This window comes from Solea solea, chromosome 13 (genome assembly GCF_958295425.1).
Source record: "Solea solea chromosome 13, fSolSol10.1, whole genome shotgun sequence".
In the NCBI taxonomy this organism is placed as follows: domain Eukaryota; kingdom Metazoa; phylum Chordata; class Actinopteri; order Pleuronectiformes; family Soleidae; genus Solea; species Solea solea.
The window spans coordinates 2,076,665-2,093,264 of record NC_081146.1 but is presented as its reverse complement, the minus strand read 5'-3'; the positions used below and the strand labels follow the sequence as shown (position 1 = coordinate 2,093,264).

The 16,600-nt window shown below is 40.2% G+C and overlaps 2 protein-coding genes across 7 annotated transcripts in view; both read right to left on the bottom strand.

Annotated features, from left to right (window-relative positions):
- Positions 1 to 14,471, bottom strand: part of lipeb (lipase, hormone-sensitive b) — a 40,419-nt gene extending 25,948 nt beyond the window's left edge. For 2 of the 6 annotated variants that reach the window (XM_058647249.1, XM_058647251.1), the window contains exons 1-4: positions 14,317 to 14,471; positions 2,915 to 3,156; positions 1,400 to 1,684; positions 134 to 224 (exon numbers count right to left, since the gene is read on the bottom strand). In XM_058647249.1, coding sequence (XP_058503232.1) covers positions 134 to 224; positions 1,400 to 1,684; positions 2,915 to 3,156; positions 14,317 to 14,407 — 709 coding nt within the window. In that variant the 5' untranslated portion in view covers positions 14,408 to 14,471. Of the gene's footprint in view, positions 1 to 133; positions 225 to 1,399; positions 1,685 to 2,914; positions 3,157 to 5,761; positions 5,868 to 8,854; positions 8,899 to 8,994; positions 9,142 to 14,316 lie in introns of those variants that run through there. The other 4 variants (XM_058647254.1, XM_058647250.1, XM_058647252.1 and 1 more) reach the window with 4 other exon arrangements.
- Positions 14,472 to 14,687: 216 nt separating this feature from the next.
- The window catches only part of cd79a (CD79a molecule, immunoglobulin-associated alpha), a 6,283-nt gene continuing 4,370 nt past the window's right edge, over positions 14,688 to 16,600 (bottom strand). The window contains exon 5 of the mRNA XM_058648129.1: positions 14,688 to 16,004. Coding sequence (XP_058504112.1) covers positions 15,879 to 16,004 — 126 coding nt within the window. The 3' untranslated portion in view covers positions 14,688 to 15,878. The remainder of the gene's footprint in view (positions 16,005 to 16,600) is intronic.

Genomic DNA, 16,600 nt, shown 5'->3' with positions numbered 1-16,600 from the left:
ATCAAAAAGGTACACAGTCAGGGGCCAGGGAGTGATGCAGAGGAGGCCTAGAGGCTGAACGAGTATGATCTATGAATGACAACAAGGTGGCTGTATGATGAGAGGGTGCAACTGCAGACGAGATTATACCCACCTATTCCTGACTGATGACGCTTGTAGTTTTCTCCAAAGGCCACAAGTCCAATAGCAATGGTCTGGAGGGAGGGCCGGATAGCTGGAGTAAACTGGAAAGATCATAGACAAAAACAAACAAAACAGACTTTAAAAGGGATTGTTCATGTTTATGAAGCGTGGTTGTATGAGGTGTTTCCACCAAGTCGAACGGTTTGGTTTGGTACAGCACGGTAATCATTTGTTTGTGTTTCCATTAGGAATAGTAGCAAAATAACCATTCTTTGGCACCATTCCCTTTGGGCTTGTTTTGGCAACAGAAAAACGTCACTGCCTTGCAAACAATGTAAATATCCCGTGGAAGTTGAGGCAAGAGCCCACAGTCTATTCTCATACATAGCTTAACGTGTGTTCAGACAAACAGCCATGATGGAAACACAGCACTTGACTCCAAACCAGTTTAAGACACATACATCGCTCTCAGTAAAAAAAAAGGCATCATCAACAAGAGATATTGCAGGTTTAAGTTTTGCTACTTTATCTTGCTGTTAAACTGCTCACTCATAGAGCCCATAGAGAAAAATCAAGGTTTTACCTCACAGCAAACAGGGGTTGTTAATCCACCAACAGTGACAAATGTATTATTCTGTGACAGGTGTTTGAAATCCTTTAGTTAAATTGACAAAGTGACACACACTTGCCACCAAGTCAGCAGTCAAGCAACAGCTTTTGTGTGTATATAATATATGTATGTAATATAATATAAAGAAGGACAATAACATGAGGAAGATTATGGTTAAATTCAATTACCCGTTTGTAATAAGGATGTCACTTTTTAACCAAAATTGTGATATTTTATCAAATTTGGGGATTGGATTGGAACCTTAAAAACCAGTTCAAATTTTAAATATACAGCCTAGTAGCAAAGCAGACATTTTGAAGTAATGATCATGTGGTCCAGCAGAGAGTTGTCCTGAAAATCAAGCAGACACCAAAGCATCTGACAAGCAGCATGTGGAAGTATTATGGGTTCTACACTAAAGATAGCAAAGAGTTAGCTCCACCCGAGTGTGGACGGAAGAGGCTTTACAGACAGGCAGCGCAGAAAGCTTTGATCAATCATTTTTGAAAAGTGGCCGCCCTAGTCTGTATGTACCATTGTGAAATGAAATCTAATATCTTTCTAAACCCACAGCAACATTTGAAATCTTAATTTCTAACCCCTCCATCTATCATTCTATCCATTTATCATTGTACCCCTGCCATGGTGCCATGCAGCTCATCTCACCTGAAAGCCCAGGCAGCGGCCGTAGAAGCAGCCCTTGTGCATGGACGAGTATTCACGGACAAAGCTCTCGCTGAGGCCACTTTCGTCCTGGAAGAACAGGTTACCGTGGCTGTTGTCGTGCAGCATACGCTGAGCCAAGTAGAGCAGGGCGCGCAGCTGGCACAGGGCATTGCAGTAGGCCTCTATCTCCCCCGCGTTGTGTGCTAATCGGAAAAAGATGCTGCGGCGGTTGGCAGTGATGTAGCGCCCCTTGTGGATGATGTGGAGAAGGCAGCAACGCAACACCTACAAAATATGGAGAATGAGTCAAAAAAATGAGGATATGAGTCAAAAATGTCACAAATATGTCACCCTTTTCTTGAAATGAGCATGCACAGAAATAAAATGAATTCAATTAAATGACAAGAAAATGTATGTAAAGTGTACTAAATTATGTAAGTTATTAAAATTAAGAAATTTGGTTTGTTTGGGGTTTTTTTGGTGCAAAATGTGAAATTTACAATTTAAAAATACACCACCCTAAATGAAAAGAAAAGAAAATGTTATAATAGCATACTTAATGTCTTACTGAAAAATATGTATTGGCAAAAGTCTTTGATATTATATATGATGAACTTTGGGTCATTCTTTCTTTTCTAAAATAAATATATATTGTAAATATTACAGTATAACAAACCACCTTGTAAAGTATGGAAAACAAGTTAACACAATTAAGAAGAAAACTGAAAACATGCCACCCTTTACTTTAAAAGAGCAAACTTAAATAGAAGGAAAACTTTGTTCAACTAAACAAAAAACAAATGAGATAAAATGCTATTTAATTTTTGACAAAAAGTTATATTGTGATAAGTGTCTCTGACAATATGCGTACGCTTCAGGTCATAATTTTTCTATAAAATGGATACGTATCATTAAAATGATGATAAATTAAATCATGTTCTTTTATTGTGCAGTCATTAAAAGGGGCATTTCTATTGGGTCTACTGACATTATAATTAAGATTAAGGTGCTGCGCTTTAAGTGGAAATGTGCAATAGCACGTCTGTGAGCAAGTGTGTGAAAAGCCTGCTGCTTCACTGGGGTGTTATGGATTACTCACAGAAGCACTTTGAGGGAGAAAAAGGGATTACAAATGCGGAAATCAAGAGGCCAGAAAACAGAGTGAGATTCATTTGCTGCTCTGCTAGACTCATTCAGTTGTGGTGGGCTCCGGCCACAGAAGGTCGTGATGTTTCATCAATAAGTGTGGAAGATAAAGTACAGTGGGTACAGTGGTGGTGGATATTATACAGCTGAAGAAATTTATCTAACCTGATTTGCAACATAAAATCAATCTCTAAAACAAATGGACCGACCTTGAAACAAAGTGATTTCTAGGCACAGGGGTGCTAGAGAAGAGTTTCTTACAGTGTGGAGAGAATATTGATAAGAATGTATGCTGGATGGGCGGGGGATTTTTATTCTCAGGGCTGCAGTCGCTCAACGAAAATTGCTTTAAAACATGCCACAGCTTACCTTGACTAATGAACGATAGCCGTTAGCAGGTATGTGTGGGTCAAAGTCAAAATGGTGGTAAACGGCGGCGAAGCCAGAGACGACCGGCTCCAGACTGCGAGCGTGCTCCTGGATGGAGCTCATTGCGTCCACCAGTCGCCGCGCCGCATCTCCCTGCGAGCCCTTGCCTCCTCCAGAGAAGAATGTGGTGTTTTCTTCGCACACACTGTACAGGGCCGCAAACACTGCCTTGGTGTCCATCACTATGAGCACAGAGACAGCAAAGACAAAGAGATTAGCTTCATGTGTGTGAGGATGAATTTAGATTTCAAGTTTAGTGGTGTTGTAGTGGCCAAGTCCCATTTTCAGCCACAATTGCTTATTGGTAGATCGTTCAGACGTGTAACTGATACTGAAACTTTCTTAAACTTTCTTAAACTCAAAATGCATTTATTTCCACACTGTCCACACTCTGTTCTTTAAACCTTAAAACATCCAACACAGGTCTTTTGAGAAGAGTCAATAACCGTTTGTTCCCCCACAATTAGCAACACCTGTGATCAGTGACATGAACTTCAATTTCTTCTGGCTAGCCTTAGCCTTTACCATTACGCCCCCTGGTGTTCAGAGGAATACATGCAGAAAAACAAATGAATATATGGCTCCTACAGATGCGATTACTTAACATATATTACTAAAGACTTGTAAAAATATTTTAAAAATCAAGGACGCAAATGTCTCAAGGCTGAATTTGTTTAAGAGATAGTTTCAGGGTTTTTAAGCGAAGTTGTACGAGGTACTGTCACATGCATGCCCCGTGCATCATGAATCAACCCGAGTTGACAGGTCTCGGACTATTAAATCTATACCCATTTAAGCTTACATTATCTTATACAATATCTTATGTATCCCTCCATTCAATAATCTTTTCCAACTTCAAATAAAGAAATCTGTCATTTAACATCACAGGACTATCAAACTCTTGATTTACTGCTCATGATCTACTGCTGCCTCCACGTATGAGTTAAAATGTGTTTGTTTGTTTTACCTTGTGTTTGGAACCCTTTGTCCAGGTTCATGTTCCCTGAACTATCCCTACAAGTTGTATTGTCAAATAGTGTTTGGCTCTGCCAATAATAAAAGCAGCACTAGATGCATGACCAGCATCACACCAACACAGCTGCAATCTGCATGTAGACACTGCAATAAGTAGGATCACTGCATGTACGCTACACAAAGCTCTCTAGGTAGACATGCATGGAACATGAGGAGAAGGAAAGGCCCTGTGACAGCATCACGCTGCTGGGAACAAAAGCATCATTAGTCATACACTGACAAAGACACATATCCACACTTGCATAAGAGTCCCAAAGAGAGGTATACCTACTGACAACACACTGCTGAATGTGTTTATCAAGCACGCTCATATTTCTGCACTAACATTACACAAACAGATCCATGTCCCTGCTGGATTCCTACTGTTGGTCTGAGTTTTATCTGTCGAGTCACCGGAGACCTCATTTTCCACAACAGCTTACTCTGAGGGACAAGCTAGAACTTACTGTTCAGAGTGAGTGGTATGGTGCAGAACATTCAAACTATTTTTTTATGTGCAATAAATATGCATTATTTTGATAAATATTGTATTTTTCGGTATTTAAACTTTAACCGAGGCTATTGTAACAAGGTAATACGGGGGGGAAGAAAGAAAGAAAAACTTCACAGAATTGATTTTACAGAATAAAATCTATTCAATTCAAGTATAGTCTTGAGGGTCAAAGAAATAACAGCCCAAATATTCTGCGAATATATTCTGTTTTTCATTCAGGAAGAGAAAGAAGCCATTATTTCACACAATCACACAAGCATCTGGAAAGAGACCTTTCTCTACCAAATGACAAACATGTATAAAGCCTAAAAAAAAAACAACTTATCCCCCAACCTTAACCATAACCAGTTAATGACTGGTTAGTCCTGAAAGTTTAGTCCTAAACTTAACCAGTTCTTCAAAAATGAGGTTATGCCTCATTAGGGCCACATTTTGGTCTCCAATGAGCACTACTGGTCCTGACAAGGTCAGCATTTATGACAGGAAACGTCCTCAAGAGCAGAGGTAACAAATACAAAAACACACACACAATGAATTGCATTTGAAGTGAAGTATACAGTTCTAGCACTATTCGGCTTAACTCTACTTGGTTTGGGTATCAGGCACGTCATTTACCATTACTTCAGAGTCCCTCCTCAACATGGTGTTTTCTTTATGTTTTTATCCTAAGAAGCACTTTGGTTTGCATTGCCTTGTCTGAAAAGGTATTTGTATTGCCTTGTATTAATCTGTATTTATATGCTACATCAATAAAGTTTGATTGATTGATTGATTGATTGATGATGATGATGAAAACAAACTGGAACATTGATTTGGCTGCAAGAAAATCCAGAGAGCTGTGTTGACTGGACTCTTGTTCCACTCATTACTTAAACATGTGCCTCATCTTTCAAACACACTCTCCTTTTGAGATCCAAATACTACAGTGCTGAGCCAAAATCAATGAGCCACACATTTGTTTCCACATTAGCCAGTTATTTTTGTCACAATTGTTATACTTATCTCCACACACTAAAACCTTTGTGTATATGTATGCAAGTAATGCTGTCATCAGACCAACTGCAAACATCCCATTGCATTTAATATTTTTTTTAAATTAAAACGTATAGTTCTATACAATCCTGTCAAGTTCATGAAAGAGCTCAGGGCCAAATTTAACACGAGTTCCAGCCTGAGAATACTGTGAGCATGTCCCATGACTTAAAAAACAACAACTCCACACTAAAACAGAATTTGCATTGTGTTCTTTGTCAACCAACCTCAGTCCAGTCTTCAAAAAAAAAACGTCAGTATTTAAAAGCCTGTTTCTTAATGAGGTTTTAATGAATGAAGTGATGGTGAAGGATCAGAGACACACTAAATATGTGGATTGTATTTTCCAACAACTCATCCTCCTGACATTTATCATCATACAAGAGCATCAAAGACAACAAGATAAAAGCTGATGACAACACCACCACACAACACTATGTTGCCTTTGTTGTTGACTCACATACCGCACATTTTCTGAACTGATTGACACATGACATTCCTACACAATGTGAAACATCTCGTTACATCATCATTAGCTACAAACACCCAAAGGCAGATGGACACAAAGGAAAATCTATATCAGTCTGCATAAACACAATCACAGCCACACAAATGCCAGCATCCAGCTGGAGCGGTCAAACTGGATTGGGCACATGGCCAAAACAAAAACGACCGACATTGCTTAATTAGAGATGAGGAAACCAGTCTCTCATCTGGACAAGTCAATGGGAGTGATGTTTGACAGAGTGAGCTCGGCGTGAACACCATGAACTCCTGTACTTAATGTTAATGAAGCCATCACGCATTACACCCTCTCCACTAAAGGAGCTGAACCTGATGCAAAATGTATGCAAATGAAAACAGCTATGCGAGTCACTCACTGCCGTCTTATCAAGAGCTGCTCAGAGTTCTAACATGACGTGCCTCAGTGAAGACATCACCTTTGTTTGACATACGCAAGCGTAAAGAGGGGAGCGATACGACAGCCATACAGCAGCCACCTTTAAAGAGATAGTTCAGGTTTATTTGTAAATTTACCCCAGTGCTGACAATTCACAATACCTGCAAGGTAATCAAGTGTTCCATATAAAATAAATAATAAAGCACAAAAATATAGGACTTTGATTAATCTATTATTAATCAAATATTTATTGATAACTAAATTAATCGTCAAATATTTTGATAAGTTTGTTTTTGTTTTTTCAATAATTACAAGTTCTCAGATTTTTCAGCTTGCAAAATATGAATATATTCTGGTTTCTTTGCTCCGTATAACAAAAAAATTATTCAAACTGAATAATTTGTAAACAATAAATTTAAAGCAAAACAAGACATTTGAGAACATCATCATTTCCAGATTTGGTAAACAACCATCAACATCAAAAATAGACACATTAATCGATTATGAGAATATACATTAGTTGTACAGACAGCCCGACTGAAATCTATGATATCTAAGGAACATGTGAACTGCTGTTAAACTGTATTCTGAACTGAAGTTTGTCAACCATTTACTCTACTGCACCAAAGTCCATACATACAGGAGAACTGCATGTCCTGATTATGTGTCAGCACCTTATAAAACCATGCTCCAAAAAACAGGAACTATGGAATTTACTACATATCTCATCACCTCTACACTTACTACTTCCAAATTTTTCTTTGTCCTGATTTTAATGGGAACAGTAACACTGATAAACTATTGCCGCACAGCGAACGTGAGTTAAGCACCACGCTAGCTCACCCTGAACAACATTATTTCATAAACCAGCGCCACCTGTTGACTTTCAACAGCCACCGTTTGTTAATTATACCCCAAAAACCAGCCATGCCAAGAGCTTTGTGTGTTTTAAATGTGCCCTGAAGATCCACACATGGAGATAAGTACGTCTGCGGGGCCGGTCCTCGGGCTCCGTGTTTACCTGCGGGACGAGTCACTCACCCTGTGTGGGTTGGGCTAATCCAAAATAGTGAAAACAAGGGGGGTGTTCTCTGAAGACACGCTGTTACCTGTGAAACACGGGTGCTCTGAAAACACCCCCATTAGCACTTGGTACTTTCCTCCTGATTAAATTAACCATAGACTGTATGAAATTAACATGGGGAAAAAATGGAATATTCTTATGTTGAAGGTTAAAATTGATGTAACTCATTGGTTAATAATAAATGGTTCAGTTTTTATCAGACCTACTGTTGCTGTTTAAGTAATATCACTTGATCAAGACTATTCTAACATTCCACACTACAAAATAAGTCATTAAAGTATGTATGATTCGGATATCGGATCGATATCGTTATCGGCCAATACTCAAGGCTGCAATATCGGTATCCTATCGGAAGTGAAAAAGTTGGGACATCCCTAGTATCTCTGGTGACCTTTCCTGGTTTAAAAGACTGTAGCACTGATAATCATATTTATTATATTGTATATTATATTGATTATATTAAATTAGATGTGTCTGTGGTGAGTGATCACACAGTGAAACCAAGACTTTCAAAGAGCTGAAAGAGAGTGCATGGAAATGCATCGATAATTGTTTTATAACCTGAATCGTAATAATAGTATTGAGGCACCTTAAATATTACATATGTTGATACAAATTTGTTGTTGTTTCCAAAACAAAAGAGCCAAAGAAATATACCAGGTATTATCTGAAATGAAAAGGTAATCACTATAATTTAAGAATATGTAATACAGATCATAAACAGTAGATATTTTATTTTAGAGAGTATTTACAGTGTATTGTCCCTTTCCTTTGAGAAGCACAAACATCTTAAAAGAAAACTTTTCATGAGGAGTTTTATACCGCGATATAGATATTGACTAAAAATATCCTGATATTATTTATAAGCCATATTGCCCAGTCTTAAGCCACAGTAAGCACAGTTAGCAGAGTGGCTGTTTGCATGTGATGTAAAGTATACTGTTTCTTTTGCAGTTTAGTTTATAAAATAAAATGTAAATGCATTGTTTTGCATTTGCTTCCTTTCCACTTAATAAATCAGCAAATAAGTGGTTGTCCTGTCCTGTCCTGTCATACAGGAACAAGTGGTCACTGGAAGCACAACACAACCGTTAAGCTGCACCTGGTCTCTCCACATTAAAGATGGAGGAGACTGGGTATTAATAAGTCATGCAACAACCACCAACACCAGCTACATTGAACACATAATGACCCCTGTGGGAGCCACAAACACAGTGAATTGAGTTGGTCTCAAACTACCTTAAAGCTACTTCTGGCATTGCATGCAACTGATGGTACAGACTAACTACTGAAACTAACTAGTGCTAGAAGAGAGGAAAACAAAAAGGTTTTTACCAGCAGCTTCTGAGTTCAAGGCTTTGTCCTTGTCTGTCTCCTCTCTTCCAACGAAAACAATGAGAGCATGAAGACAAAGAGACAGAATGAGAGAAAGGGAGGGATAACAGAAACAGTCTTTCAATTGGTTTTGTCCTCACTCTCGCGGTCACTGTCTGTCGCACTCTCCATGCAGCTCTTCCCCGCTCACCCTCTGTATATCAGCCTGTCATTACCGATACTACTCATAGACGATGTGCTGTCCTTTTCTTTCCTGTTCCTCTTCCTCCTCCTGTGCCGCGTTTAACAACACCGTCTGTTAAACTTTCTCCCTGTGACCCGAGGGCTATTTTGCTATTGGCCGATCAGTTTGCAACTCCCTGTGACTTTCAACCTACTTGGCACAGACACCAGCATGAGATCTGACATGATAACAGTATTTCCACGGCTGCGTTTTTCCCTTTATTTTATCTCAAGGACTCCTTAATGTATTTAGAAATGTCACTGTTTACCACATACAATTATATGTTGGGCTTGGACATTTTGGCTTCACCACTTAATTAATGCCAGCATGACCAACATTCAAAATAAATGAATAAAGACAGTAAAAACTGTGGAAATCACTAATCACAAATATACATTTCTGCACCTGTTGAGTAGTGTATATGTTCAACTGTGTTATTGTCGTAGTAACACCTTTTCTTTTTGGTTGTTTTTGTAGCAGAAATGTGCCGAATGTGCCAACGCTTGAGAAACACGAGGGATTGGAAAAGAAAGCAGACCATGGCTGACACGTGCACAACCAAAAATAGTGTTACAGTGGAATTCTGAGACATTTCCTGAAAGCAAACAAGAAGTCAGTTTATAGGCACCGTTCTGGTTTGTTGAAGTGTGGTTGGATGAGGTCGGGACACAAAGTCAAAGCACTGATGGGGCTGTGATGTGAGCGCCACCATGTGCAGAGAACAGGGCGGCTGAAAACATGGCTGCCAGCAAGGAACAAGAAAAAACTGATTTTTAGCCACTTAACAAAAGGCTTTGAAATGAATGAAATCTCAAGAATATGTTTGCCACTTCTTCTCACTGTTGGCTCTGCCAGAAACTTCTTTTTAATCCTAATTGAAGAACTCTGAATAATAATCTTAAAGTAACCCTGAGGGCGTCAACAATTTGTAATTTAAAAAAAAGGTCTAATTTCTGAGAGATTTTGACATTGCAATCAGACTTGCTTTAGTTCTGTAGTATCTGTTTCCATGTGCACGGTTGGCAGCCATGTTTTCAGCGAGAGTAAGGCCATATCCGCACGGAAACCGCACGAAACCTACACAATCTTTTTCTTTGCCGTTTTGAAAAAGATTCCAGTACACACAGCATTGTTTCAGTAAATGTTTTCATCCACAAGGAACCTCTTAAAATGACTGTGTAGTAGATATGCCAGGCCTGTACATGGTGCTGAAACACTACAACAAAAATGGAGAAGAAGACATTCTACACATAAATATAACACAGAAACAGAGACAGTATGAACCGAGCCAGGGGAAGAAAGGGAAATAAAGAAAGAAAATAAAACTAAACAGACTAAACAACTGGAGACGCTGTCACTATATTATTATATTATATACAACTTTACAGACCCCTGGGTTTTTTTTTTTCTTCAAAAAAACAACTAGCAGCAAATCTAGCGAGGTGTGACTTTCTGGGATAACCCTAACTACTTTTCGAGAAGAAAACAGTCAGTTCCGCCACACGAGCGAGCTTCGTCTAGCTGTATTTACTGCAGGCAGTCTGACGCAGAGTTTAATCTTCCCCTTATTACACATTTCCGTTTCACTGTTAATCTTCAACACTTGTTTTTGTTCTTCACCCCTGTATCTGAAGGCTCTAAGGACAGGACGTGTTCTAGCATCTTTTCAGACTGACTTTAATTACTTCCTATTTGAAGTAGTTGGAAACACTGTCAAACAATCTCCACCAGGACAGTGAATGCCAGCACAAGACAGGGGTGTGACTATGACATTATCATTTCCCTAAAGTAATGTATTCATTATCTGCACGAAAATGTAACGGCGGCATTTTGAGATTTTGCCACTCAAATGGTATTTTTTCAAAGAAAAAACATTTCCAAAACACAGGTTCCACGTGGACGGGCCCTGAGAGTCTGTGTTCTTGGTGCAGATGACAATCCAGGGGAGAGTTTAGTGCTATGACTATGTATCAGTACCCAAAAACCTGAACTATTACTTCAAGACTTTTGGTATCACTGAAAGTGCCAGTACTCTGCAAACAAAAACACAAACCTTCACCCACTTACAGACATACAGAGCAACACATCCAAGAACACTGGTACAAACAGAAACAAAGACACCTCCACAGTTGTGACATAAACCAGACATATACCATTTGCACTGGTATAGCTCAGTGGTTACTTCATTGTCATTTCTTTCAGAAAACGCAATCTTTCCCTCTCGAGGGATCGAACCACGGGCGCTGTCCAGTGTTTTCTCCTCCGGGTAGCCCGTGGCCAAGTGGAAAGGGAACTTGTAACTTGTAACCGGAGGGTCGCCGGTTCAAATCCCCACCCGGCCAAAAAAAAAGGGCTGGGGTACCCCTGAGCAAGGTACCCAACCCCCAATGCTCCCCGGGCGCTACTCAGTGTGGCAGCCCACTGCTCCTAATTCTAGGATGGGTCAAATGTAGAGGAATACTTTGCCTAAGGGGATTAATAAAATGAAAAACTTTAAAGTTGGCCGGACTCTGTTTTGTTTTTTGTTGCAATTATGAAACAAGCAATGTATGCAATGATGTACGGCCTCATTTAATGAAAGACATCACAACAGTAAAAGAGAGGGTGAAGAAAAGATTTTGGCTCCTGAGTGAACACTAATACAAACAATGTTTTGGTTTTTCTATTCACATTGTGAAACATTTCAAAAGTAAACACAATATATACAGAAATGCCCCCGTTCTAGTTGGCACTCTGTCACCATACTGATCAGAAAGAAAGTGAAATCATTTGTTGATGTTATTTGCAACACCAGTACTTTTCCTAAGATGACACTTGGAAAATGTCATCGGAATGAAGAAATGCTGCACATGTAAACATAGCTATAGAGCCTCCAATAGGGGGCATTAGAGGTTCCAGACCAGAGCTTTCAGCAGGAGAATCAAATATCAAGTAAACTTTTTGTTAAGTCAAAAATCAGGCACGCAAACAGGTCACGGGTTAAAAGAGAGCGCCTAAAGCCAGTAATTTACAGTATAAAAGGAAGGGAGCTACAAAATTAAATTAAATTAAAGGGGAAGCATTGCCTGCATTTTTTTCCAGTGTGATCTTGTCTAGGATATTTTTAATGCCTGGCTCTCTGGTGTTACTCTTTATCCGGAATAGACACACCTATTATGGTGAATCATGATGTCAGAGTAAATCTACTTAGGTTAACAGAATGCAAATAAACCGGCTGCTACTTGAAGAAGGGAACACTATCACTGGACAACAGCATCATCTACTGATGCTACTGGTTTTTGGTTTTTGAACTTACCAAAAGCCGTGTCCATTGCAAATCTGCCTTAAAAATAGCAAATTGTGAGCACAAGAGGAAGAGCAAGAGCAAGAGGAAGTGGCAACAGTGGGGGATCTGTGGTGTCGGGCTCAGGTGGCTTTGACCCTCCTCCCAGAGCACCACAAGACCCAACATACATATAAGGACAAACTGGAACAACAGGAAACTAGCAACAATGAGCCTCCACACTTAGGACACATGAGGCGTCCCTTTAGTTCTATTATGCAACACATGGAATAGCAAAAAGAAACTCTGAACTCTGTACATATGATCTGACAGAACCTCACATAAGTAAGATTATATAAAATCTACTCTAATCTCATTCTACATGCCTAACCTGAGGCTATTATAAACACAGCATAGACAAATAGGGAGCTAATAATATTTTATTGCTTCAGCAAACACACAAGAAGAGTCCTGACAAAGCAAAGGAAGCTGAATGATTGTTCCAGGTTAGAACATGACAGTGGGCAAGTTAACACGACAATAGAGCAATACAAGCTTGTTTAGTGACAACAGCAATGTGTGAACTCCAAGCAGCATCCTGTGAACTCAGCTACCTTTTGTGGCTTGAATTTCACTGTAACACTATTTTTGCTTTAGCTTTGATCACATTGAATGTGGCATTGTTTTGATAACGACATGTACTTCTATCCACAGCTGGAAATACATTTTCACCTGGATCTTGTATCGATGATGGAGTTTACAACTTCTGCTAAAATATAAACAAGCCCGTTAACTTATGGGAAGTCATCGCTAAAGAGAATCTTGGGCAACGAGTGTAGAACATCTCTGCATCGTTAGCTGACATCTTACCAGAAATAGTCGGGCTGGCCTTCAGAAAACCAGGAAGTGAGCGTGCATATAGTCAAATATGCAGATACCATACTATACCGATAGTATGGTATCTGCTCATCCGTAGTGAGATCGGTCCAAAAAATTCAAAATCCATCATGATCCAAACATCCTGTATGTCGCATGCTCAAAGCCACTTTTTTAAGTGCAATAAATTTGCAATAAATAAAAGTCAATGAGTGGTTGTTTGAAATAATCGTGATTATGAATATTATACTTTCAGTTCAACAAGAAAACTGATCAATTAAAAAATAATCAGGGCTTCACACTTCATTCACTGATTATCAAAAGCTACCAATTAATCTAGTCGTCGAATCGTTGCAGCCCTAATCATAACAGTTGATGGTTAACTTAGTGTTTATTGCCCTGTAGCATGTATATTATTTACACACACACACACACACACACTTCCCCTCTTCCTTCCATATGATTCCCCTCATGTGTATGTGTGTTGTACCTGTTGAGATGGTTCCGGTCACTGTCAGCTGAGACCAATAACACACAGACACACACAGACACACACACACACACACACACACACACACACACACACACACACACTCCCCCTCTTCCTTCCATATGATTCCCCTCATGTGTATGTGTGTTGTACCTGTTGAGATGGTTCCGGTCACTGTCAGCTGAGACCAATAACACACACAGACACACACACAGACACACACACAGACACACACAGAGACACACAGAGACACACACACACACACGTCGTTAAAGCTACTACAGTGATAACAGTCCCTTCTCCACTATAACTAACGGGACACACACTGAAGCTGTGACTGAGCGGAAGCGCGTCACTACAGGCATGACAGGGAAGGAGGTTCGTCGGGAACGGCTTGTTTTTATCGTGATTAAACTCTCATATGACCTAATGAGGCTGAGACAGACCCTGCGGCTTAAACCCTACTTGTTCATTGAAGCAGCAAAGGCCAGCTAACGTAGCCGCTAACGGAGGCTAAATATGCGGGGTGGCGTCACAGAGAACATCAAAGAGAGCCGGTGTGAAAGCGGAAAGCTTCAAAAAGCTTTGAAGCTGTGGACAAAGTCACTCACCCACTGGACTTTCTCTGTGTTTGGTCGAGCGTCTTCCATTCACACCTTTCTCCAGCCTGCTACTCCCACCACTCTTCTTGTTCGACGCCATCTTCGCCCACTCTGGACACGAGCCGACTCCCGAGTCTCACTACATACATACCTGCCTGGGAGCGCTCGTGACTCCGCCCACAACAGAAACGGGAAGCCAATGAAAGGCAGCGCTGAAAGTCGCTAGCCAATCATGGCAGAGAAAACATCAATAAGCCCCCGCCTACTTTGACTCTGTTTCACAGCTTCCTAAAGGAGTAGTGGGGGTTTGTCCCATTGAGCACAGATCACAGGGGAAATGAAGAGGAACATGTTGAGTCTCTTCACACAACTTTATTCTGACAACACTCACAGTTATGGCAACAAGAAAAAGTCATCAACGGCCAGGGGTGCTTCAAGGCTCTTTGGGGCCCCAGGGAAAAGGGACACAGGGGGCCCTACAACAGACCAACTCTCATTAAAGTCTCATGTTTTCCCAGTGTTTGCCCTCTCTCTGTAACTCAAGAAAATCATGCATCTACATATTTTGTGGGGATGTGGGTTATGGCAGAAGAAAAAAAGGATTAGATTTTCTTAGTAATATGGATCATTCAGCCAGGCCTTAAGTAGTAAAATTGGTTTTAGTCCAAATCTGGATTAAGAAAACAATGTGTCTAATATTTAGCCCTATTGCTTTCAAATTCGATTCTGCCCCCTATTAAAAATGGTGTTACTCCTTCATCAATACCAAGTAAGGAGAGACCGTGATGTCAGCAGCTGTTCTCAGGCGGTTGCCTGCTTCTGCTACGTTACATTTACATTGGAACTTGGAAGTCGGAGCTGGAAGTGACGCCACCTCAGAGTGTTCCACTTACCAGAGAGAATATGTAAAAAACAAACAAACAAACAAACATGCGGGCTAACCATTGTTAGCAATAGCAGTCGATAAAAGCCTCTGCACAGTGTTTTGCGTACATAGACAGCATAGCGACATGTCTTCTGATAATCAAACAGTACTATTGTATGTGTGAGCATGGCCTTGCAGTGGGCAAACACGGGTGGGGCCACCATGGAAACCACGGGCAAACCCACTTGGGATCCATCATGTCAGCCAGAAGATAACGATTATGGGGTCCACAGGAACATGCTGGCTGGGTGTGAATGTGCCAGTGGAACACGTCGGGGCAGACAGTCTAAAACTTTACCTACACTGTTGTGACGCCTCTGTTTATCGTCAAAATGCAAGAAATATGCTGCTTTCAAACTCGTGAGGTTCACTCAGCATCAGTTCTGGAGCTTTCACATCATATCACACTGTCATCACTGTGAACCTGCAGATATTAAATATGAACGTACATACAGTATATAGCCTTATCATTCCCTGACCATGGATTCATTTGTTGAGGAAGATCATGTGCTACTTGAAAAAGCTTATATTGTCAACTCTTGTTTCTAAGCTCAGAAATTCACATACATGAAGCGGATTGAATAACATATTTAAAGATGCTGACGGCTAATGTGAAAAAAACCAAAGCTTTCAAAATGGATTTCCTTCATGGTTTCTCCAGCTGAATCTCCTCCTCTTCTTCCATAAAGTTGCACACATCCTGGTAAGGGCCCGGAGCCTGGGGACGCTCGATCTGATCATATGTGGAACAACAATCTTCCAGATTCAGCCCCTGGTATGTGAGACGAGCAGGATGGAAATCAAGAAAATCAGACAAACAACTACAAAGTTGATGGTTCATATTTCGTTGTTCATATTTTGTGGCATCATGTTCTTTGGTTTTCTTATCAAGATCAAGGCATAAGTGCCTGCTTAGGGCCCAGTGACCACCAGGGGGCCCCCTAGAGCATTTCATTCATGAAAATTGGGGGAATGACTGTTCAGTAGCAGTGGTGATATTCCGTAATTGTATCGTTATAATGATATCGGCGACCACATCATTTGAAAATTAAAAACGTTTGTTTAACTATGCAACAATATATAGTTAGATGCAACAATTCATTTAGAAATACAAATGTGTAAATAACTCATCATGTGGCTCACAGGCCACGAGTTGAGACCCCTGCTCTGGGATGGATAATATTGTACATAGTGATTTCTACTGCCTTAGTGCTTTTGTAGTGACAGCCATGACGATCATGTGTGTTTGCACACTGCGCTGTGCATCATAACTTTGTTAGTGGAGAGAGAAGAGCATGCAACATGTCTGAGGAACTCGCTGGAGCTGAAAAGAAGAAGATATTTAGTCACTAAATATCTCTGATATCC